Below are 22902 nucleotides of genomic sequence, written 5' to 3' on the forward strand. Positions count from 1 at the left end.
GATATGACTTCTGGATAATTTGATCCAGAAGGATCTAAAATATTCCTTTTTGTGACTATTCATGACTTTGTTAAAAGATATTGTTTTTTGTTTTTATTACGTCAAAGGTCACTCCCCCACCCCCATCCACAGATCTTTGTTTAGAATCTTCCTTTGTACGAAATATACTTTTGCAAAAACACGTTACTGAATTTCAGTTTTTTAACGACTGGCATGCTTGCAGCTGTTTCCTGGCTTAATTCCAGCCACCAAAGCCAGCACAAATAAACATAGCTTACATCACTGCTTCAACGAACCCAAATGAAGCAAAGTTTCATAACTGAAGAACCAGTGGCAAGCCGCCAGGGAAGTTCTCTCCTCTTCCAGTACAAAAACCCTTAGAGAAGGAGTCACAAACAGTGAAATCCAGAGCAGGGTTACTCTAATCTAATCCCACTGATTGCAGTGGGCAGACTACTCTGTTTAGGATTTCACTGAAAACAATCTACACTCAGGCTATCTCACATATTCTACTTTGTACCCTGTCACAATGCACAAAAATTATGCCCACTGCACAATATATGAACAGTGCATGTAAATATAAATTGTGGCTTTGTCTGCAAAATACACACAGACCAGGAGTCCCACCACCCTTTCCTAGGGCCAACCTAAGCAATGCAGAGAAGACATTTCATAGTCTCCCAAACACCAAATGTAACACACGAGGCTGTTATTGGTAGATTAGGAACACAGAGAGAAGGGACAACTTTACTCTTCTTCCATTTCTCCATTCAAAAACACTGTTCCATAAGCTGTATTCCCCACTGCAGGGATAAAGATAAATGGACCCCATAACCTTCCTTTTTTGAATGGGCAAGCAACTTCAGTAAGAGGCACTTACAGGAAGGGAGCGGGTTGGGTAGATCACTCATTCCCATACACCCACTTTCAACTGAAGCCTCAAAGGCTTCTTTCCAACTAAGGGAGAAAAAAAAATACTGAGAGCTAGTTTTGCTTTCCATGAATTACAAAACTTGACCTTGCGCCAGCTTTCTTTTCTTGTTGGGCTTGTCAGGTTTCCAGATGGAGTTTCAAATCAATAAATGGGAATATTCACAATTTACTCAAAACCAACAGAAACCTCTCTAACACAATCATCAAACCTCCATGTATTTAGGGTGGCCTTGCAATCCTCTTAGTGTCAAAAATGTGTACGTTGAGTAAGTTTAGAACCTTTTACTCATAAAAAAGACAGCCTTAAATGAAGCACACATCCCGAAATGAAAAATGCAGAGGAGATCAAGCAACCTACAGCAGGGAGGAATATAAAGGAAAATAAACTATGAACACTTTGGACTGGATTAGTATTTTTGAACTGGATCGGTACTGTGAAATGGGGAGAAGAAAAGAACCAGAGTGGAGACCCCTAGATTCAAACTCTTTCCTGATATGAAATCTGGAAGGTGACCTTGGGCCATTCGGACTGTAACCTACTTCAAAGACAGGTTGTTGTGAGTATAAAATGGAGAAGGGGATAATTATGTACGCTATCTTGGGCTTCTCGGAGGAAAGATAGTACACAAAAGATAATACACTAAAAAAACCTGCATTACAATTTGAAAGTGGGTGTGTAGGTGGGTGGTGGACATGGAACAGCACACTTTCTTAAAATCCAGCTTTCACCAAGTGTCACACACAGATATAAAATCAAGTAAAGCATCACTTCCAGGGCACAATCTGTCCAGAGATGGTATCTTTTGGGTTTCATTATTTTAAAGGGGAAGATGGACTTGAGAAGCACATGCTTAGCTTTCCCATTGAAACCAAAAAGCCTTAACTCTAGCTTAAGTTAGGCGGCACAAAAATGACCTCTCACAGTCCAGCATTGTTAGGTATCTGCCTGGACCATTGTTTCAGCCCTCCAATCACAGCACTTAGAGCAAACCCCTCATTTGCATGGCTCCCACTATATAAGCTGGGCTAGGGGGAGGTCACCTTCATTTGCAGTGGGGCAGCTGAAGAGAAGAGGAGGAAAAACAGAAACGCCATGGCTCCCGTACCCAAAGACCAGAAGGCCCATCTTCAGAGCAAGAAAAAGAGAAGGCAGAGCAGGCCCCAGAAGAACCCGGCCAAGCGAAGCAAGCTTCCTCCTGGAGGGAGGAGGAACATTTGCCTCATTAGGCTTCCCAAGAGCTGCCATCTCCAGAGCTGCCCGCTCATGTCCTGGTGTTTCAACAGGCAGATACAGGATAACGTCATCTCCTTCTCCATGGCCAAGCACTGCCCGGGCTCCTTTTGGGCTGCCGCCTATCGTCGGATGACCACGCAGGCAGGAGGGCAGAAGAAGCAGCAGCAGCAGCATTGCACCCACGCTTTCCCACACTTTCTAAACGCTGCCGTCAAGGTCAAGCGAAAGGGTGCCCCTGGGGCAAAAACGGCCAAGCCGCGAAAGCGCTACTCCGAGGAAGAGATTTTCTACCGGTTGGCCAAGCCAACCGATGAGCCCGCTGGCCCCTCCGGCACAGACACCCAGGTGCTGGAAGGGGCAGAAAGCGCTCCTGCCATCCAGCCTCCAGCAGGAACACTCCAGGCAGCGCTGAGCTAAAGGCTCTCCCTCCCTCTTCTCCCCACGGCAAGTTGCAGGCCTGTGGGAAGACCGGGGAGAAGGGAGAGGAAAAGAAGCCACCAGCCTGCTTGAAAGATCCGCGAGCCCCGAGGAGATCATCTGCACCCAGAGATCCATCCTGAGCAGGAACCACCTGGCCAAGCCAAGGACCTGAGTTTTATTTTAAGGATAGGTGAGATGTGCTGCGTGCTTAAGGAGCAGGACAGTCACTTGGAAGGAAGGGGTCCCCCTCTCGGAACTCACCCGCCTTCCTTCCTGAGTGACAAGTGACCGAAAGGCACCAGCCAACACCGTAATGCCAAGTGAGGATTGTTGAATCGTGGGTGTTTCCCCCCTATGAAATTCATCTCTAAATACTATTAAAGCTGGATCTTTTCAACCACATACGTGTTCTGGGAATTCCTTCTGACACTGGCACACATTGGGAGGGAGTTGTGCTTGAGAAACAATCTCAACAAGTGAGGGGGGGCTGATTTCTTACAAGGGAGGGAGCGCTGCATGGGGCCTGGGGACAGTTATTGGAGGGACTAGAGGTCATTGCAATGCCATCAGTTCACTTCCAAAAGTCACATCAGTGCAATGAAACTGCAATGAAAATTACGTCCCTTTGCACATCCCCACTGCTTCTATTTCCCTAGCGTTGCCAGGTCCCTTCACCCGTTATCCAAACGATGGCACTCGTGATTAATAAATCACACACAATTCTTATGATTCTATCACAAATTCTTAAGGTTTTTAAAGTGCTCAGTGCTCAAGTGTACCTCATACATAAATTAACAATAATTACAATGTCAAATGCAAAGCATAATGACAATCAACAATGTTCCTGTAGGATAGTCCCTAAAGGCTTCCTGGGTTCCCTTCACCCAGCAGGCGGGGGGACCCAACACTCACCTTTTGTGAGGTCTTGACACATATGCATAGTGCACACATGTGATGACATCATTTCCAGGAAGTGACATCATTGTACAGGGCCCAGGAGTGCTCCCATGCCTCACAGTGGGCTGATTTGAGCCCCAAACGGGCCCAATTCAGCCCATTTGGGGCCCAAATCAGCCTGCCACGGAAGAGCTTCTGAGATGGAGCGGTGACATCACTCCTGGGAGTGATGTTCTTGAGCTGTCCCAGGACAGCTTCTGGGAGGTCTGTTCTCCTGCCTTTCCCCCTGCTGGCCAGATGAGTGGTGGCAGCAGACAGAGGGTGAGTGTGGGGGATCCTCTGCCTCCACCAGGGAATCTGAGATCCCTATCCTACTATATAATTCCCTTAGCGTCTTTCCGACAACGCACATTGACCCTGGTGCTCCTCTGGAGGGCGCTGCTGGCGGCAGATGGCCCAGCGAGTCTCCCTGGCCCTCTGCAGCTGGGCTACGTAGCCCAGCTGGAGGAGAAGGACGGCACAGGAAAAGTGACACGCCTTCAAGCCCCGGTGGAGCCCGGGCAATGGGGCGAAGCGCCCAGTGCCCTCTCAGCCCCACTGGAGCCACGCTACACTGCTCTTGGCAGGGCCGGGGGGACAGGGTAGAGGCGATGCGCCCAGCCCCCTCTCAGCCCCACCGGAGCTGCAGCAGGCTGCTCTTGGTGGAGCCGGGATGCGTTCTGTCCCAGCTCCAGGGAGGTTCACAGGGCTACAGGCGCATCGCTCCCCTGCATCTCAGCCCTCCTCAGACCCCCCGCTTGCCCCTCTACCTGCCAATCCTCCCCAGACCCCTCCTGCCTCTCAGCCCTCCCCAGACCCCCCTTGCCCCTCTACCTGCCAATCCTCCTCAGACCCCTCCTGCCTCTCAGTCCTCCCCAGACCACCCTTGCCCCCCACCTGCCAATCCTCCCCAGACCCCACCCCTATGCCAGCCCTCCCCAGCCCCAGCTTTCTAGAGCCCATTGAATTCATTTGCACAACGGGTTTTGTTTCTAGTCTGCAATATGAGGAGAAATAATAGTAGGCAGCCTTACGGGACTGTTGTACACTCTAAAGATGCCTCAAAAACAATCCATTAATGCAGTGATTAACATTCCATTCAATTTATGTTTAACTGAAAGCCCCTAAGGTGGAGTCTTAAGAAATGCTAGCATGTTGTCAAATGACCACATATGTGATTCAGATTTTAGAATAATGTTTTAGATGTGTTCCATGAAGATATCTAGGGTTTTTTCTCTCTCTCTTGCACTTTAAATTTGTGTCCTGTTAAAAGAATAATTGATAAATACCAAGGGTTGAACCTAAAGAGTTCATCTCTTCACGGCCACACCCAGTACGTATCAAACTCTTATATACATTTAGACTCTGATTTTGTGAAGATTTTTCCTCTTCTTCCTGATTTTTTTTGGGGGGGATACCATGTTTATGTGAGATAGTCTTAACACTACGTGGATAGTACCCCCTCAGTTTTTGCACTTGAAGAAAATAATTCTATTGGTGAAAATCATTTTGAAAGTCAGTGGACACCATCTTCAGATCCTAACCTCTTCTGTAGGGTTGCCAGCCATCTGCTGGCAATTCAGGAAGTGTTTGGGGGCAAGGAGGAGTTACAGGTATCTCTTTTGGTTTTGTACCCTCGCCTAGGGTTGCCAGACATGGCCTAGCAACCAATGGGAAATCTGGGGAGGATTAGCCATTGGGAACCTCATGATGTCACTTCCAAGTACGGTTGCAGGTCTTCTTACCCTCCCAGTGGAGGGAAGACCTGGGGCTTATCTTTTGCTGCTCCCATTGTGCTTTTTCCAAGCATCTGTGTGATGATGTCACTTCCAGAAAATGATATCATCACACAGGTTCAGGGATGCGCACATGCTTTGAAGCAGTCCACTGCAAAGCAGTCCACTGCAAAGCGGAGGAGTGCTCCCGGGGAAGTGCAATGATGTCATTCCTGGGAAGCACATGTGGGAGTGCCCCAGGAGTGCACCTGGGAGGCTCGTTCCCACACATTTCCCCCCAAGTAAGTGGAGGATGGAAGCGGAGGATACCTGCCTCCATCAAAGGAATGGGATCTCTACCTCCAGGGGAACCCAGAAGTCCTCTGTAAGAATTGCCAGAAACACTATGGCAAAACCACAGCATTTTCAGTAATTCCTAGAGAGGACTGACATAACTTCTGACCAGGTTTTCTCCCAGAAATGATATTACTCCATCAGCCCAATGGCTACTTTAAAAAAGAATCTCTGTCAAGCAGCAGCAGGAAATGAGTGCTGGAAGTGGGGTATTCCTTGCCACCCCCCAGGAGCTGGAAAGCTTACTTGGAAGTAGAGATCCCATTCCCCTGTTGGGGGGATCTCCCCCTCCCACCACATACCCGGTGGGGGGGAAATGCGGGGAACGGACCTCCTCCTGGGTGCACTCCTGGAGCCAGCACAACGACATCCCTGATGTCATCACACAGCCCTGAGAGCACTCCTGCGCTTCACCTTCTGAGATGATGTCACTTCCCGGAAGTGACATCATTGCACTGGTGTGGGACCACACGCTCCCCCCCACCAGTCAGGTAAGCAGTGGGGGGGGGAGCAAAAGGTGGTAGGGTCTTACCCCTACCCACCAGGAGGGTAAGAGGACCTGGCAACCCTACTTGGAAGTAACATCACAGTGTTGTTGTAGAAATCTGAAAAATCCATCAAGCATCTGGAATTGATGTTGCAACATTGCCACAATCCCACTTTTTCTTTATGTAGCAGGAGACTTGGCTGCTCTACTCTTCTCTAGTACTAGCATCTGAACATTCTGGAATCCTTCCAAAGGCATTTCTTGAATTGCTTGTGGCCTTTATATTTTCATTTGGGGCTGCTGTAAGATGCAATCAGTTAGGAATATGCTGAGGGCCTTCTTGAGTAAACAGAATATAACTTCATTCAGAACAAGCAGTAAGAAACAAAGGAATGAAAAAACAACCACCACTGAGAGCCTTTCATAGTTGTTTGCCTCAAACCAGCCTGCAGAGAGCTGTAAATAAAACCTGACCTGGAACTGTTCCAGCTTCTGGTACCCTTAAAGCAGGAATTTTTAATTTGAGGGATACACACAGGTATGGATTACAGGCAGGGCTTTTTTTCAGCTGGAACGTGGTGGAATGGAGTTCCGGAACCTCTTGAAAATGGTCACATGGCTGGTGGCCCCGCCCCCTGATCTCCAGACAGAGGGGAGTTGAGATTGCCCTCCGCACCGCTGGTGCGGAGGGCAATCTAAACTCCCCCTGTCTGGAGATCAAGGGGCGGGACCACCTCCGAGGGCAACCCACCACCTCTTTTCCCAGAAAAAAGCCCTGATTACGGGCATCACTTTATGGAGTACCAGCACCTCTTGGGCATGTGGGACTTGGGCTGAAAGGGGAGAATATGAGTACCGGGGACCTGTTAGTTAAGGGGGGGGGGAAAGCACTGCCTGAAACTATAGTAAAAGTAGACCTTAGAATATTATAGCTGCCATTATTCCCTTCTGTCCAGAACGTTAAAAAGCTACTGCCAGCTCAACTTAGAACCTCTTAATCTATCCAAGTCAGCATGGTATTAATTCTACTCAGAATGCAGCCAACAGACTTTAACAGGGCTTTTTTTCTGGGAAAAGAAGTGGCGGAACTCAGTGGGTTGCCCTCGGAGAAGATGGTCACATGCCCAGTGGCCCCGCCCCCTGTCTCCAGACAGAGGGAAGTTGGGCAATCTAAACTCCCCTCTGCCTGGAGATCAGGGGGTGGGGCCACCGTCCATGTGACCATTTTCAAGAGGTTCCGGAACTCCGTTCCCCCGCGTTCCTGATGAAAAAAAGCCCTGGACCTTAAGATTTGGAGCTCAAAAAGCTATCCTCCCTATCTTTTAAATATTTTTGATACAAAGCCTGTCAGATAAATAATTCTGGAGAACTTAAAGCTTGTACACTCTCTTATGTGTTGTTTCGGTTAGTAAAAAAAAAATCAGATGGCTTATGGTTGCAGGATGAGTGTTCTTTCTCATCCTATGACTGCTTATCATGACCAACAGCAAAACTACCACAGGGAGTAGTTGCTAGGCTCTTCTTGCGCATAAAACTGCATGCGATATAATGATGTGATTGACAAAAAGCAGTTTATAAACACACACATGTAAACCTGCCAAGAGGTGGCTTGGAAACTACTATACATGACACAGAGAAAGAGAATACTGCAAAAGTACTGAACATCAACCAGCCTGCACCATCCTGGGATCAAATGCCCTCTTTCCTTCGGCAAACCCAAAATGGCTGCGATTGAACTACAGAGTATTTTTGAATGTGCATGTAAATAAGACATGGGAGACATGTTATTGGATCTTCTGACACTTTTAATTTCATTTAAAAGTTATGATAGATGGAGGAACTTAATGATTTTTGACTGCTCCCTTTTGTTACTATATTAGCCATAAAATAATGGAGGGGTGGGTGGGATATGACAGGCAGCCCACAGTGTTAATAGTTCGCAGGGGCTGACTTCTGTTTCAGACACAGCAAATGTGCAACTTCCTGTACAAATGCTACAGACCTGAGATAAAATTTGCTGTAGAGATTTGGTGGGAATCCTATAGTGGAGGTGGGGGATCCTACAGTATTGCCTGCTGCAATGGTGATACTTTGGGAAGTGAAGTTTTGGCACTGCAATGACCCACTGGTCCCTCCAATAACTGCCCTTCAGCCCCATGCAGCTCTACCATGTAGCGGTGAAAAGCAGGAAGTGGCCCACTGTAGCAGGAAATGTGGAACCCCAGTCCCTTCTCACAGGTTGGTCCTGGAGCGGAGATCTGAAACAGGAGCAATTCCCAGACCCACAGGTCACTTGCTTTACTATCAGCATACATCAACCCTCTGCACTACCTCCACAGTAGGACCCTGAGAAAAACTGGCTCCTCCCTGCAGGCGCATTTAATAAAATTAAAAAGAGCTCCTAGTTAGACCCATAGAGGGTCAACTTTAGCCCAAGTTGTGGAATGCCGTTTAGAGGTAACAATAGTTCCTAACTGGAATGGGAAGCAAAGGACATAAAATTGTGGCAACTTGAGTTTTCACTGGGATGAACTTAGCGGGAAAACTAATATATTCCAAACAAATTTATCCGTCTCTTACAAGAAATCAGCCCCCCCTCACTTGTTGAGATTGTTTCTCAAGCACAACTCCCTCCCAATGTGTGCCAGTGTCAGAAGGAATTCCCAGAACACGTATGTGGTTGAAAAGATCCAGCTTTAATAGTATTTAGAGATGAATTTCATAGGGGGGAAACACCCACGATTCAACAATCCTCACTTGGCATTACGGTGTTGGCTGGTGCCTTTCGGTCACTTGTCACTCAGGAAGGAAGGCAGGTGAGTTCCGAGAGGGGGACCCCTTCCTTCCAAGTGACTGTCCTGCTCCTTAAGCACGCAGCACATCTCACCTTTCCTTAAAATAAAACTCAGGTCCTTGGCTTGGCCAGGTGGTTCCTGCTCAGGATGGATCTCTGGGTGCAGATGATCTCCTCGGGGCTCGCGGATCTTTCAAGCAGGCTGGTGGCTTCTTTTCCTCTCCCTTCTCCCCGGTCTTCCCACAGGCCTGCAACTTGCCGTGGGGAGAAGAGGGAGGGAGAGCCTTTAGCTCAGCGCTGCCTGGAGTGTTCCTGCTGGAGGCTGGATGGCAGGAGCGCTTTCTGCCCCTTCCAGCACCTGGGTGTCTGTGCCGGAGGGGCCAGCGTGCTCATCGGTTGGCTTGGCCAACCGGTAGAAAATCTCTTCCTCGGAGTAGCGCTTTCGCGGCTTGGCCGTTTTTGCCCCAGGGACACCCTTTCGCTTGACCTTGACGGCAGCGTTTAGAAAGTGTGGGAAAGCGTGGGTGCAATGCTGCTGCTGCTGCTTCTTCTGCCCTCCTGCCTGCGTGGTCATCCGACGATAGGCGGCAGCCCAAAAGGAGCCCGGGCAGTGCTTGGCCATGGAGAAGGAGATGACGTTATCCTGTATCTGCCTGTTGAAACACCAGGACATGAGCGGGCAGCTCTGGAGATGGCAGCTCTTGGGAAGCCTAATGAGGCAAATGTTCCTCCTCCCTCCAGGAGGAAGCTTGCTTCGCTTGGCCGGGTTCTTCTGGGGCCTGCTCTGCCTTCTCTTTTTCTTGCTCTGAAGATGAGCCTTCTGGTCTTTGGGTACGGGAGCCATGGCGTTTCTGTTTTTCCTCCTCTTCTCTTCAGCTGCCCCACTGCAAATGAAGGTGACCTCCCCCTAGCCCAGCTTATATAGTGGGAGCCATGCAAATGAGGGGTTTGCTCTAAGTGCTGTGATTGGAGGGCTGAAACAATGGTCCGGGCAGATACCTAACAATGCTGGACTGTGAGAGATCACTTTTGTGCCGCCTAACTTAAGCTAGAGTTAAGGCTTTTTGGTTTTGATGGTTGTTGTGGGTTTTCCGGGCTGTATTGCCGTGGTCTTGGCATTGTAGTTCCTGACGTTTCGCCAGCAGCTGTGGCTGGCATCTTCAGAGGTGTAGCACCAAAAGACAGAGATCTCTCAGTGTCACAGTGTGGAAAAGATGTTGGTAGGTCATTTGTATCTACTCAGGAGGGGTGGGGTTGAGCTGAGTCATCCTGTAAGAGTTTCCCAGGGTGTGGAATGCTAATGGTGGGAGGCTTCACTGTATCCTGAGGAGGTTCTTTTGCATATGGATTGGTGTTTGATGTGCTAATCTTCTCTGCAGGGCTATTGTCGGGTATAGAGTGTTTTGTTAGCCTGGTGTTTTTCAGAACTGGAAACCATGCTCTGTTCATTCTTAAGGTTTCTTCTTTCCTGTTGAAGTTTTGCTTATGCTTGTGAATTTCAATGGCTTCCCTGTGCAGTCTGACAAAGTAGTTGGAAGTGTTGTCCAGTATTTTGGTGTCCTGGAATAAGATACTGTGCCCTGTTTGAGTTAGGCTATGTTCAGCCACTGCTGATTTTTCAGGTTGTCCAAGTCTGCAGTGTCTTTCATGTTCTTTTATTCTTGTCTGGATACTACGCTTTGTGGTCCCAATGTAAACTTGTCCACAGCTGCAGGGTATACGGTATACTCCTGCAGAGGTGAGGGGGTCTCTGCTGTCTTTTGCTGATCGTAGCATCTGTTGTATTTTTCGGGTGGGTCTGAATACTGCTTGAAGGTTATGCTTTTTCATAAGCTTTCCCATCTGATCAGTAAATGTCAGGAACTACAATGCCAAGACCATGGCAATACAGCCCGGAAAACCCACAACAACCATTGTTGTCCGGCCGTGAAAGCCTTCGACAATACATCTTTTTGGTTTCAATAGGAAAGCTAAGCAAGTGCTCAGGACCATCTTCCTCTTGAAAAGAATGAAACCCAAAAGATATCATCTCTGGCCAGGTTGTGCCCTGGCTGCGATGCTTGGCCTGATTTTATATCTGAGTGTGACACTTGGTGAAAGCTGGATTTTAAGAAAGTGTCCATCACTCACCCACCCACTTCCCAATTGTAATGTCAATTCTTTCTTTTATTACCTTTTGTATCTTCTGTTGCCTCTGAGAAGCCGAAGATAGTTATCTCCTCCTCCATGTTATACTCAGAACAACCCTGTGAGGTAGGTTAGGGTCAGAATGCCTGAAGGTCACAATGAATTTCATGGCAAGGATTCTGACAAACACACACCTTTTAAAAGATAATTAGGGCTGAAATATACATTGAATTGCCAAGTCTTATCCAGCGGCATGCACCAAGAGTTCCACCCTCCAAACTGAATTCCTTGGTTCGTGGGGACCCAGTTCAGATAAGGACCAGGTTGCCTGGGGTTCCCAAGTAGGGTTGCCAATCTCCAGTTGGCAGCTGGAGATTTCCTGGAATTTCAATTGATCTCCAGGCCACAGAGATCAGTTCCCCTGGAGAAAATGGCTACTTTGCGGGGTGGACTGTTATGGCATTATACCCTGCTGAGGTCCCTTCTTCCTCAAAACTCCACCCTTTTCAGGGTCCAGCCCCCAAACCTCCAGGAATTTACCAACATAGGCAGGGAGAAGCAGCCTAAACCTCTCACCCCATGCCATTTTCCCAACCTGAAACAATTCTATGCTGCATGTATTTGCCCAGGTGGGGAAGCTTTTGTGTGAACTACCCCCAAGTAGGAAAAATGGGCTCCACAAGGTTGTTTCAGTTTGGGAAAATAGTGTAGGAGGAAAGATTTAACCTTCCCCCACCCAATACCATAGCATCAATCTAAACCGGACCCCTGTGAGCCTGGAAACTCAGTTCTATGCTTGGAATTCTTAACATAGTCTATTCCGCTGAAATGGCGGGGAGGGGAAGAGACACACAAGCACAACGTAATGTAGGGTTAGTCCCTACGTTGCAGCTCCCTCCACTTCTAATTTTAGCAGAGACTGTTTATTTTTCTCCTTTTTAACCCCTTATTCAATGCACACTTTTAGCACCCTTAAAAGCATCAACACAACTAAAATCGGATACAAATAAGGTTTGAGGATAAATACGGGAGAAAATTTGCAAAATCTAAGGAAACTGTCAGCTTAGAAAAACCTCTTTGGAAAGAAAAAAACCTTGAATCTTCAGACTTTTTGGAGGAGGGGAGGATTTTTACATGAGAAACATGTAGGTCAGATTTTGGTAACCAAGTTCAACAAAGCAATGCATAGACTGATTCCCCCAGTGATAAAATGGAACTTAATGGGTACGGTGCCATCCTAAGCAGTAGCATGACACCCTTCTAAGCCAGCTGACTTCTACAGACTTTGTTTAGGATCGCACTGACAGTGTCTTCTGACACACTAATTAAATCCTTACTATTGTTAAAATTGTGTACAGCTTAAGAGAGCCCAAAGCGAAAAAAGCATTCATTCACAAGGCATCTAACAAGGCCCGTGGAAATGTTAGGCATTTTTATCTAAATAGAACTAATAGCTAAAACAATACAACAATCTCAAGAACCGTAAGGTTCCTGGTAGACATGGGTTTATAGGAAATATTTCATTTCACAAGCATTCTTTTCAATGCTTGTCTCAAAGAAGTGTGAATCTTATGTTCTGTATTGATGTAAAAACCAGTAAATAGCATTTAAAGATACAACCAGCTAACGTTACAAATAATTACTCATCTATTAGTGATGCAGAGTCTTAAAGAAAGCTTGCCAAATATACAAGAAAGGTATTTCTGATTGACTTGTTCTTCTGTTTTGCAAATGCAAAAATCCAAATTTGAAAACTCTTGTTGCTGAAAGTTATCTGTAAGCAGTTGGTCCACATTAGAATGGAAAATGTTGACCCACAGATGGCTGGACTGCTGACAGCATTTTGTTTCAGATGAGTTTGTGTTAGGTGCCTGTCAAGTTGCTTCCAACTTAAGGCAACCCTATGCATTAATGACCTCCTAAACAACCTATCATTTACAGCCTTGCTGAGGTCTTACAAAGTGAAGGTCATGGCTTCCTTTATTGAGTTAATCTATCTCATGTTGGAACTTGATCTTTTCCTACTGCCTTCAATTTTTCCTAGCATGATTGTATTTTCCAGCGAGTCAAAGTCCTGCTGTTAATTCCTTGAAATACTTTTGCGGTGCTCCATTTGTTAAATCTTTAGCCACAGGTAGCTCTTATTTTGAGAGAGGAGTTCCTAGGAATTGACCTCTTAACCCACAACCTTGAGTATTTGTCCATCAAAAAAAAAATACCCTGTCCATTTCATTGTTACCGCCCCAAGGACATCACTCTTTCCGCTGTTTCTGGTTTGTTTTCTTCACCAGTCTTTTTTGTTCAAATATAAAATTTCAAAGACAACATTCCTCTATTTAAATATTAACTCTAGAAATCTTAATGGGCGCTAAACAGTGCCTATATGTCCAGAAACATAATCTGTCTCTGGTGAAACCAACCTGGCCAATACCATTTCTGATAAAGTTCAAATACAGGACTTGCGGTAACAACAGACTCCTCTTGTCTGCCTCTCCATTTCGTATTTGAGAGATTATAATTGCTTTGGTACATGGATGATCCACCAGTGGGCCATAGCTGCAGAAGTTTGTTCCCCCTCCCTTCAAAAGCCATCTAAATTGATTGCCATCATTGTACTTCATGGAAGTGATCGTCACAACTTTCTACACAACAAATTAGCCGTTGAATTGAACCTCCATGGTCAGAAACAGTATATCCAAGGCGCCACAGTCAAACAGCAGAGCTTGTGATCTTCCAGAGATGTATGGCTAGGTGCTGTTGGCAACAGGATGCTGGACCCAAAGAACCGAATCTGATCCATCTGGTAGTTTTGAGAGGGAAGGGAATATCTGCAGCCACAGTGGCAGGTTAGGTGTGTGTCTGTCTGGGGAGAGTGTCCTTAACTGGGCAAATCGTATCTAATTAATACAAAATAATAATGCTGCTGCTGTGCCAAAGAAGCTGGGCTCAAGGGAGAAAGCAAGGCACTCTACACATGGCCAGAGAAACACACGCCTCTCTTCAAGCAACTCGCAGCTCTTCGTGCAAACTTAGGGACGGAGGGCAGACGGAGAAGTCCCGGGGCCGCTCCTTACCTGGGTCGGGGTGAGCACCTGGCCCAGTCCCTCGATCTCCAGGGCCCCGTAGCACACTCGCAGGGGATGCGCCGGTTTTTCTTCCGCCTCGCCCAGGCTCAGCGCTCCGTTCCACTGGCTGAGCTCCAGCTGCATCTTCGGGGCAGCGACCCAAGCAACAAGTCAGAGCTCCGGGAGAGGAAGCCGCTTCTTTCAGCCATCCCGGCGATCCCTCCCCGCAAGCCCTAGCCAACCACGGCGCTCGGAGCAGCCTTGAAGGGCCCCATTGGAGGCCCGGCAGCAGGAGGAGAGAGGCGAAGCTAAGCTTTGCCAGCCCAGCCTGGTGCCAATGCCGAGGTCCGCCTACCCATCCTGGAAGTCCTCAGATGATCGGGAGGTGGGAGAACCCCAAGCCCTCGCGCGAAACGGCGGGGGCGCTTTAAGGCGGGGCTCCTTTTGCGGGAGAGTAAGCCCCATTGAAGTCGGCGGAGTTTAATTCCTAGCAAACAGGCACAGTTGTGCTAAGGCAGCAATTGCATGCGACTTGCTCGGGAGCAAGCCCATGGAACGTCAACAGGGTGAACAGGCAGTCTTGTGCCGAGGGCGGCTGTCGTTCGCTACTTACTCGGGAGTCAGCTTCCTTGGATTTGTTGTCGAGTGGAGTGTTTTTCGGTTGCAGCCAAAGCAAACAAAGAGGAGTCTGGTGGCACTTTAAAGACTAATAATATTTGATTCCAGGGTAACGTTTCGTGAGCTCCGGTCTACTAAAAGTTTACGATGGAATAAAATGTTGATCTTTAAGGAGCCATTTAGCCTCGCGTTGTACGGCTGCAAATTTGATCGGCGAGGCTGCGAGTTGCTGCTACGCTTTCCGGCTGCTGCGCACACTTACTTGGGAGTATGCCCCGTTGATGTCAGTGGGACTTACTTGCGTTGCGTAAACATGCGTTGAGCTCTAACAGGGAAGAACAAAAGAACGGTGGTGGTTGTTTTTATTCTTTATAAACTCGACACTATTCTAGATGATTTTTAGTAAGGGTAGCTATCTGTTTTTACACCTATCTAATCGTTTGCGTGCCGTGCCAAAGCAGCTAACAATAAAAGATGAAGATCTGGTAATACATAAATGTCTGTAAATATATTCGGTTAGTTCGCAGGTGATTAATCATTGGAATCGGTCTTTTCGCACTCTCACCTTACTTTTAATTTTTGTAGAAGCTCCGACATCCGGCACAGTATAGGGCCGAGTTGGGGAGGGGGGAGAAATAGCCGGTGCGGAAAAGGTCGGAAGTGGTGCAGACAAACTTCTACCCACATCGTAAAACTTCCCAGCACCGAGCATCCCTCTCACGTGGACCATCAGTGGCCAGCAGGGGGCACTATAAAGCCGCAAGTGTCAGCTTGGCCTTCTAAGAGAAAGCTGGTCTAGTGAAGAAGTTCTTGTTTTTCTTTCTTCAAAAATTGCACTTTCCTTCTTTCTTTCTTTGCATCCAGAGAGCTACAAGTCTCTTCAACATTCATTTCGTTATGACTTTCCCTTCTTGCATATTCACATTGATAAACTAGCAAGATTCAGGTCCAGTAGCACCTTAAAGACCAACTAGATTTCCAGGGTGTGAGCTTTCGAGAGTCAGAGCTCTCCTTGTCAGTAAATCAGTTTGCAAATCTGGGAACTAATTTACCTTCTTAATCTTAGTCCTTGAATTTTTTGCAAAGTTTTTTTTAAAAAAAGAAATTCTATATCCTAACTGAGTTTCCTTCCGCTGGCAGACCTGTCATGGGAGGTTCAGGGAGCAGAAGCTTTATGAAGCCTGCAGGTCAACGTGGTCATCATATTATTATAAATAGTAATAGTAGGAACAGTTAGCATAGCACCAACACTTTACAGAAACAAAAAAGTCTTCTTGAATCAAAAAGCGTGGTCCATCTAGCTCAGTATAATGTCCTTCTACCTTTGGTTGCTCTCCAAGGTCTCAGACCGAGAAGGGTCTTTCCTAACATCCACTACTCAAGATGCTTTAGGGCTCTGCAGGCAAAACCTACACTCTTCTACTGAGTCATGGCCTGGCCTGTACCTTTGAACATGCGTCTTCTGTTGAGTTGGATCCCTGGCCCAGCTTTGTCTACTACGACTGAAAGAATCACCTCTGGGTCTGTCCCAGCCAAGCTGCCTAAGATCCTTCATTCATTGCCAGGGGCAGTTCCCAAGGCCTTCTGCCTGCAAAGCTGATATGGTGTAGTTGAGCTGTGGCCCCAACCCTTCACCTGAGAGAATTTCCAAAGAAAAGGGAGAGGAATAAAGGAAGAACCTGAGTTTCGGGCTGAGGAAGAGAACTAAAGAAGAGAAGCCACAGTTTTTGAGCCAAGGCTGGAACAGAAGAAAGAAGTATCTGGAGCAATCATGTGCAATGGGTAGAGTTAGTTCCAAAGAGACATTTTGGCAGCAGAAGGCAGCAGGGCAGGAGGAGTGATTGTCAGAGCTTTAGCAGGATATGAAGCAGAGAAAGATGGGGGTAAAGCTATGGAGCTGGTAGAAGGCCAGGTGAGGAATGTCTGTGTAGGCCTTTGTGTGCCCCGTGTCATTGCCAAGGGATCCTTCCAGCTCCAATAACTGGTTCCGAGATTGAGGAGCTTACCATCCTTCAATTAGGGTAAAGGTCCCTGTGCAAGCACCGAGTCATTACTGACCCGTGGGGAGACGTTGCATCATGATGTTTTCTTGGCAGACTTTTTGTTACGGGGTGGTTTGCCATTGCCTTCCCCAGTCATTTACACTTTACCCCCAGGAAACTGGGTACTCATTTTACCGACCCTGGAAGGATGAAAGGCTGAGTCAACCTTGAGCCGGTTATCTGAACCCAACTTCCACCAGGATTGAACTCAGGTCGTGTGAGCAGAGCTTGGGCTGCTGTACTGCAGCTTGCCACTCTGCGCCACAGGGGTCTTTTTACCATCCTTCAATTACACCCCAGGTTTTCCATTTGCTCCAGGCTCTTCCACTTGCCTGGCCACTGGGCCAGACTTGCTTCTTCAGATGCAGAGACAAAGTAATATTTACACACACATGCACACAGAGGTTGAGCCACAATGGCAAACCCAGCAAGGCGAACCAGATGATAAGGAAACATGAGCACATAGTGGTGTGCCCTAAATGCTGACTAGCAGAATGTTCCCTGAAAATAGGCAAGAGCCAGAGCCGTAATCTCTAGTGGGATCATTTTCTACCCCAGAGTTTTTGTTTAGAGGAACATTCAAATATGGGATCGCTTACCACCAGCATACATGGGATCGCCTACCCCATTCCTTTGGTGGAGACTAAGCCTTAGTTCATGTGGGGGGACCTGCAATGCCTGTTGGGCCTCATGGTCTCTTTGCATGAAGTAAGAGCTGGCCTTAGAATATGCCCCCAACCCCCCTGCAGTGCTGGACTACAGATGAAGACCAACAGCCGTAGTCAAGACTATCTTTCAACAATAATGATATAATTTTCATCCCATCCTTCCTCCCAAAGATGCTGGTGTGATTCTCCCTTGCTGCACTTTTTCATCACAACGACTCTGTGAGCTATGTTAGGCTGAGAGACAGCAGCAGGCCTGAGAACACCAGGGAAGTTTTGTGACAGTGTGGATTTGAATTTATTACCTATTACCAGGCCTGGGCATAGTCCAGCTCCCTGACCACTACACAATACTGCCTCTTCTGTGTCTGATCTAATTGAAAAAGGACCTTTGATCATTCTCAAGGTTGCGTAGAGCACAGCAGAAAGCTCTACTGCGCTGGAAGATCAAGCGTGCCACTGTCAAATCACTTAACGTGAACAGAAACTTACAATATAGCTGGAGTTGTTTCTCATTTCTGTTTAGAGCTGAGGTTTGGAATGCACCATCAGTCAAATGCACAGTGACATCTACATGCGACTGATGCCATTTCTCATAAGGGAAACTTGCCCAGGCCATGTCTGCATCGACAGTTTGCATAAATTGCCCACACAAGTCTCCTCCCCTCACACCCTTATTGTTGCAAGAAGACAGAGCTGGCAATGAAATGCAAAAACGATTGTGCATTTGGCAGGGTGAATGAGAGTGCTCTAGACAATGATGAACACAATAGAGTTTTAGGGGATTAAATGTATTATTCTCTGTTCGCAGTGTACAAACATGATGAGTGGAGATTGTGGATAGAGAAAATGATCCCTTGCTTGTGTAATATTGGGATCTAGGGTCCTTAAAATAAAAGGAGATGCATTAAATTCAGAAGTGATAATATACACCATTCAAATCCAAGATTTTGGAGCACAAAACAATGAGCCAACATTCTCTTCTCATGTCTTTTTATATTTCTCTTTTTTGTCCACCATTTTGTTTCCCCACTTTCCATGGTTGCTTTTGTAGATAAGTTTGTATTGACTATGCATACATTTTTAAACCTAATTTATTCACACCACATAAATGTATCACCTAAAGAATATGACAGTACAGTTCTAAGAGTTATAGCCTTCTTAACCCATTAACTCAGATGGGTGTAACTCTGTTTAGGATTGCACTGTAAATTGCTCATAGATTGATGCACAAATCTTGTTGGAAAATGTTTTGTCAAGTAAAGTCCAGTGCAAGAAAACAGAAAGTGGTGCAACAGTAAACAGTCATGAGTTTCACTTGCACAAAGGATATGTGATTTGAAATGGAGGGATACGAATTTTGAAATGAGTAAGAGTGAAGATGTCAGGGTCCATACATGCAACCACTTACTAAGAAATGCATAAGGTGTACATTAGTGACCCAGTCATTTGTACTGGTCTGTCAAAAGAAGAGGTGATGGTTTACATTACTGTGCTTCCTTGAATTTCTGATCAAGCGTGAGAGTAGTAAAATACTCCTCCCCCCCAGGACAATACAGACAAGCAGTTTACTCAGTGTTTGCATACACCTGGTAGTAGCATTTTTTTTGCCATCAAGTCACAGCCCTGTGGGTTGTTCATGGTACGAGATGTTCAGAGGAGGTTTTCCATTGGCCACCTCTGTATATAAACCCTATCCTTGGTGGTTTCCTGTCCAAGTATTAACCAGGGCTGACTCAGCTACCAAGATCCAATGAGATCGGGCTAGCCTAGGCTACCACTTTGGAAAAGGTGAATCTATGTTCATCATGGGGGAGGCCCACTAATATAAACACAACCACCAACTTAGCATCCACGCAACAAGGGACCTTGGCGGTCCTTTTGTTCTATCACATTAGCTCAAAAGGTGTTAAATCAAGGAAATCAGAGCGTGAAATTGACCTTCATAGGGCACAGATACACTCACAGGGGCACTAATGGGGAGACATTGTGAAAAAAGACTGGCCAGAAAACCCTGTAATCTGAAAAAGACAGGTTTGTGTTATGTTAATTTGCAAATGACCCAGAGGGACAATACTTTGTGTTGTGAGTTTTACGTGGGTAGTCATGTTGGTTTACAGTAGAACAGCAGGACTGGAATCCAGTGGCACCCAAGAGACCAACAAGATGTTCAGGGTTTGAGCTTTCGAGACTCTCTATAGCTTATACCCTGAAAATCTTGATGGTTTCTAAGGCGCGCTGGAGAGCCTGCTGTTCTCTGTTCTGAACTAGCCACCTCCAGTCCCTGTTGAGACTTCTGTCTGCATAGGAATTCAAATTCAGGATTTTAGTATTTCAGTGGCATGTATTGCTGTTCTTTTTTCTCCCACGTTACGATCGTAACCCTTTATCAAGGCAGATGAGTGGCACACACCCGCATCTTGTTTTTAAACGAAGGGCTTTGCGCCTTGCCTACTTGGCAATCAGACCCATTGAAGCGTATGTTAACAGTGCGCTGGGCTAGAAGGCGGCGCGCCGGAAGAGTAAACGCGCGGTCCGGCACCTCGTCCCCTCCTCCTCTTGCGCCAACCGGCTCCTCGGCTTTGGCCGTTCATTGATCAGCCAGGAGGGCCCGGGGCTCCTCCGTGGCGACCCTCCACAATGTCTCCATGCAAGGCAGCGCTGACTCCCGCAGAGGATCGCGTCCTTCTCTTAGCGCGTGGGCCGCTTGTTTGCGCCTGGCCGATGAGTTAGGGAAGAAAGACACTCTGCACATGTTCAGGCGCGCCCTGGTCGCTGCTCCCCGGGCCCGGAGACGTGGAGTGAATTCCGCGGGGGGAGGACCGGCTGCGGTTTCTGGCTGCCTGGGTGGGAGGGGCGAGGGATGCCCCCCTCCCTCCGTCCTCCCCTCCGGCGCCTTCCCACGGCTGCATTCGGCCTGCGCCATCCCGGCTCCCAGGCGGTGCGCGGGCTTCGGTAGGTGGCGAGGCGAGGAGGGATCGAGGGGGAGGGCGGCTCGGGACGGAGCAGGATCGGGCAGCCCCTCTCTCCGTCCCACCCTCCCTCCCACCTGCTCGGAGGGGGACCTTCGCGCTTCTCCGCCCCCAAAGCTGTCCTGACATCTCTCCGAACCGAGGCGCCCTTACGCGAGCCGGGGGGTGGAAGATCTGGGAAGCGCCAACGCTTGCCCTGCCCCGAAGGCGAGGAAGGTAGGAGGACTGGGTCGGCTGGGCCCCTCCCGGCAAGGGGAGAGGGAGAGCGGCGAGCCGAATCGCCTCCCCCCCCCCATCCTTCTTCACCTGCTCGGCCGAGATCCCGGCGGCTCCCCCCGCCCCGGTCCTTCGCCATCTCCTTTTGTGTCTGGCGCTTGCAGCAGCCGGGAGAAGGCAGCCTTGGCCGGGGGGGGGGCGGGGGGAGTAGCATCCCACCCTCCCCCAGCTGACAAGCCAAGATGCCCAAAAGAGAGGTGGGTTGGGGAGGGGGGCTGAAGCGGGTTTTCCTCCTCCTGCACAAAAGCAGCGGTGAGTCCCTTTTGGGGAGGGGGGTGGCCAGACAAAGCCGGCCGCCCGGCAGCGAAGAGGTGCCGGGGTGGCGGTGGCGGCAGTGACTTTGCTGGCTCAGATCCATCTTCATCTGCGCCTCTTGCCGTTCCAGCCGTTCTTTCCTGCCCCTGCATCAGGCGGAGTCCAAGGACCAGACCGGACCAGGGCCAGGCTGCGGAAAACGCGGATGACAGAGCCTCAGTAGTGAGAAGGGAGGAGAGGAGCGCTCCCATGCAAGCAGCACCTCCCGTCTCTTGGCATCCCTCAATGGCCTTTTGACCCGCTTCTGTTGGCATCGCCTTCCAGGAATACCCCCCCCTTGCCACCTGTCCTGCCTTGGAATACTCTGTGTGACCCTTGGAGCTGAGGAACCCACTCCAGATTGCCTGGCCCCCGCTTCCTTTCCCCAGGTCTCTCCTTCAAGGCCGTGGGAGCCCCCTCTCCTTGCAAGAGCTTGGACAGCCGCTCCCCCCTCTGCAGTGGGACTTCTGATGCCTGCAGTTGAACCTTGTTTCAGTAACCAGAGGCCGGGCCGTGGGGCTGCAGAGGTTTGTGTGCAACGGCAACTGCACTGTTTGAAAGACAGGCTAGAATGAATGAGGGTTTGGGGGAGATTTTGTGGAGGCCTTGAAGGAAACAAATGGGTTCCCCCCTCTTCCCTTCCCATTTCGCTCCATTCAACATCCAGGAGCACTGAGGATTTCACATGTCCTCTTCCGGCTTCCACCTACAATTAGGAAGATACCAGCACATCAGCAACAGGGCTTTGTTTTCTTCCCCCCAGGAAAGTAACATCTGGAACATGTAATAGCTTCTTGTTGGCGTTGTCATTTGGGGGAGGTTAGCAGGCATTTTTTGCTCTGAACCTCAAAGTCTGAACAATAATCGGGCGTGCCTCAAAAGCCTGTTTTCTTCTTAAAAGACTGGTTGGTCCAGCAACTCGTGTACTCTGTCTCTCTCCACGGATGAAGCCAGTGGAGCTACTTGCATCCTGAAATGATTGAGAAACTGTCTCTCTTCTTTGCCTTCCTCAAGCCCTAAAAGCTAGAATTTCCCTGTTGGACTCATGATGCGTGGAAAAGGTTGCCATCCTTCCAAAGCACCCTGAAAGAGGGAACGTTGTCCGAGCCCCATGGGTGCTACTGAACCAATGGAGAGGACACCTGCCTGGTGACCTGGCCTGCCTTGACTCTTCCGTGCCCCTCGCCAGGAACTGGCACCATGGCACGGCATGGCACAGGGACTCTGGTCTTGGCCAATGGACTGGGCTTCCCACCCAATAATGTGGCCCGTGTGGTGGTGTGGGAGTGGCTGAACGAGCATGGGCGCTGGCGACCCTACACAGCGGCTGTGTGCCACCACATCGAGAATGTTCTGAAAGAGGATGCCCGTGGGAGTGTGGTTCTGGGGCAAGTGGATGCACAACTGTCTCCCTACATCATTGACCTGCAGTCTATGCATCAGTTCCGTCAGGACACAGGTAGGGACAGGTGCAGTTGCTTGCATGGCAGGGAGGCAACTGCATCCCTCTTGGGCACTGTTCTTGATTTATAATCCTCTTTGGTGTACATTGCTTAAATTTTCACTGCATGGGAGAAAATTTCTGGCAACACAGAGGAAAATAGCATATTATGAATATCCCTGACATGCCAGATTTCTGTAGGCAGGGACGGTCTTTTATGGGAAGCATTCGATTCATTCTGTCCCATAATGGCACTCTGAATTCTTGGAGAACATCTATCACGGGGGAATCTGCTGCGAGGGTAAGCCAGCTCAGGCATTCAAGTCTGCGTGCTGGGAACTTGAGCTGGTGTGTGGGCTGGAAGACCTCCTGATAGCTGAAGTGGGAGGCAGTTGTGTTTCAGCTCATTAACATGAAAATTTGTAGGGGTTAACTCTGGGATTTGTTTAAATACTGTCTGCCCAGGAGAACATGAGAGCTAGTATTTTTGTTGATGTTAGGATATTTATAGTTCAAACCATCCCATCAG

General features: G+C 48.3%; 2 protein-coding genes across 2 annotated transcripts in view; one reads left to right on the forward strand and one right to left on the reverse strand.

Moving 5' to 3' along the window:
• LOC129341409 (phosphatidylethanolamine-binding protein 1-like) overlaps positions 1-14363 on the reverse strand; it is a 30926-nt gene extending 16563 nt beyond the window's left edge. Inside the window, exon 1 of the mRNA XM_054996589.1 lies at positions 14075-14363. Within this exon, the coding sequence (XP_054852564.1) occupies positions 14075-14209 (135 nt within the window). The 5' untranslated portion in view covers positions 14210-14363. The remainder of the gene's footprint in view (positions 1-14074) is intronic.
• Positions 14364-22132: 7769 nt separating this feature from the next.
• The window catches only part of DTX1 (deltex E3 ubiquitin ligase 1), a 68171-nt gene continuing 67401 nt past the window's right edge, over positions 22133-22902 (forward strand). Inside the window, exon 1 of the mRNA XM_054996384.1 lies at positions 22133-22391. Within this exon, the coding sequence (XP_054852359.1) occupies positions 22133-22391 (259 nt within the window). The remainder of the gene's footprint in view (positions 22392-22902) is intronic.

This window comes from Eublepharis macularius, chromosome 13 (assembly GCF_028583425.1).
Source record: "Eublepharis macularius isolate TG4126 chromosome 13, MPM_Emac_v1.0, whole genome shotgun sequence".
In the NCBI taxonomy this organism is placed as follows: domain Eukaryota; kingdom Metazoa; phylum Chordata; class Lepidosauria; order Squamata; family Eublepharidae; genus Eublepharis; species Eublepharis macularius.